The 1,520-nt window shown below is 51.5% G+C and overlaps 1 protein-coding gene across 1 annotated transcript; it reads right to left on the bottom strand.

Moving 5' to 3' along the window:
* Nucleotides 1-231: 231 nt before the first annotated feature.
* LOC309448695 (olfactory receptor 14A16-like) lies at nucleotides 232-1,167 on the bottom strand (the record flags this gene model as incomplete). Its single annotated transcript, XM_082070422.1, has 1 exon — nucleotides 232-1,167. The coding sequence occupies one exon, from the start codon at nucleotides 1,165-1,167 to the stop codon at nucleotides 232-234; it is 936 nt and encodes a 311-aa protein (XP_081926548.1).
* Nucleotides 1,168-1,520: the final 353 nt, after the last annotated feature.

Genomic DNA, 1,520 nt, shown 5'->3' with positions numbered 1-1,520 from the left:
AAATATAGTGATTTCAAAATGGGTCCACACCTGTATTGCAGAGATGTGACAGAGGACACCAGCTGTACCAGGGTCCCAGAAACAGGTAGACAGGCCTCTGAGTCACTGCTCTGGAGAAGTGCCGTGGGGGAAGAAATTCCTTGACAAACATGGTTATCACAGATGAAATGCTCAATGCACAGGAGGTTCCTGAGATGAACTGGAAATCACTTCTGAAGAGATGTGGGTAACTTATTGCTGCTGACAGAAAAATGATTGAATAGGCTTCTTCAGTGCCACTTTCAGCTCCTGGTTCCTCATGCTGTAGATGAGGGGGTTCACTGCTGGAGGAACCACTGAGTACAGAACAGACACCACCAGATCCAGGGATGGGGAGGATATAGAGGGGGGCTTCTGGTAGACAAACATGCCAGTGCTGAGGAACAGGGAGACCACGGCCAGGTGAGGGAGGCAGGTGGAAAAGGCTTTGTGCCGTCCCTGCTCAGAGGGGATCCTCAGCACGGCCCTCAAGATCTGCACATAGGACACCACTATGAACACAAAACACCCAAATGATAAACAGACACTAACCACAATAAGCCCAAGTTCCCTGAGGTAGGAGTGTGAGCAGGAGAGCTTGAGGATCTGGGGGATTTCACAGAAGAACTGGCCCAGGGCATTGCCCTTGCACAGGGGCAGTGAAAATGTATTGGCCGTGTGCAGCAGAGCATTGAGAAACCCAGTGGCCCAGGCAGCTGCTGCCATGTGGACACAAGCTCTGCTGCCCAGGAGGGTCCCGTAGTGCAGGGGTTTGCAGATGGCAATGTAGCGGTCGTATGACATGATGGTGAGAAGAAAATACTCGGTTGAAATGGAAAAGAAAAACAAAAATAGCTGCGCAACACATCCTGTGTAGGAAATGGCCCTGGTGTCCCAGAGGGAATTTGCCATGGACTTGGGGAGAATGGTGGAGATGGTGCCCAGGTCGAGGAGGGCGAGGTTGAGCAGGAAGAAGTACATGGGGGTGTGCAGGTGCTGGTCCCAGGCTATGGTGGTGATGATGAGGCCGTTGCCCAGGAGGGCAGCCAGGTAGATGCCCAGGAAGAGCCAGAAGTGCAAGAGCTGCAGCTCCCGTATGTTTGTGAATGGCAGGAGGAGGAACTGAGTGATGGAGCTGCTGTTGGACATTTGCTGCCTGTGGGCATGAGGACCTGTGCAAGGAGGAAAGACAGTTACATGTTAGGGGTGACTTCTCTGGGGAAAATAAACAGGCTGATTCTCATGGAAAACCCTCTCCCTCATGGAGGGATGTTTCCGCTCATTCCTTCTTTCTACTAAGTGTGAATAACAGTTCATTACAGCTTAAAATGCAGCTTGGGCATCTAGATACCATGAACACAGCTCTGGGTCAAGACGCCCTGTGTTGGTGTCAGAACAAAAACTGACCTACACTCCCACCCCAGAGAGCAAGAGCACCCAGGACAGGTGGAGAAACAGGGAGGGACACTGCAGTGCTACCAGAAAATAAAGCAAGGACAGAA

Source organism: Streptopelia decaocto (assembly GCF_964273445.1).
Source record: "Streptopelia decaocto genome assembly, chromosome: 21".
Taxonomy (NCBI): Eukaryota; Metazoa; Chordata; class Aves; order Columbiformes; family Columbidae; genus Streptopelia; species Streptopelia decaocto.
Note: the sequence above shows the minus strand (reverse complement) of the source record. Positions and strands in the feature narration are given on the sequence as shown.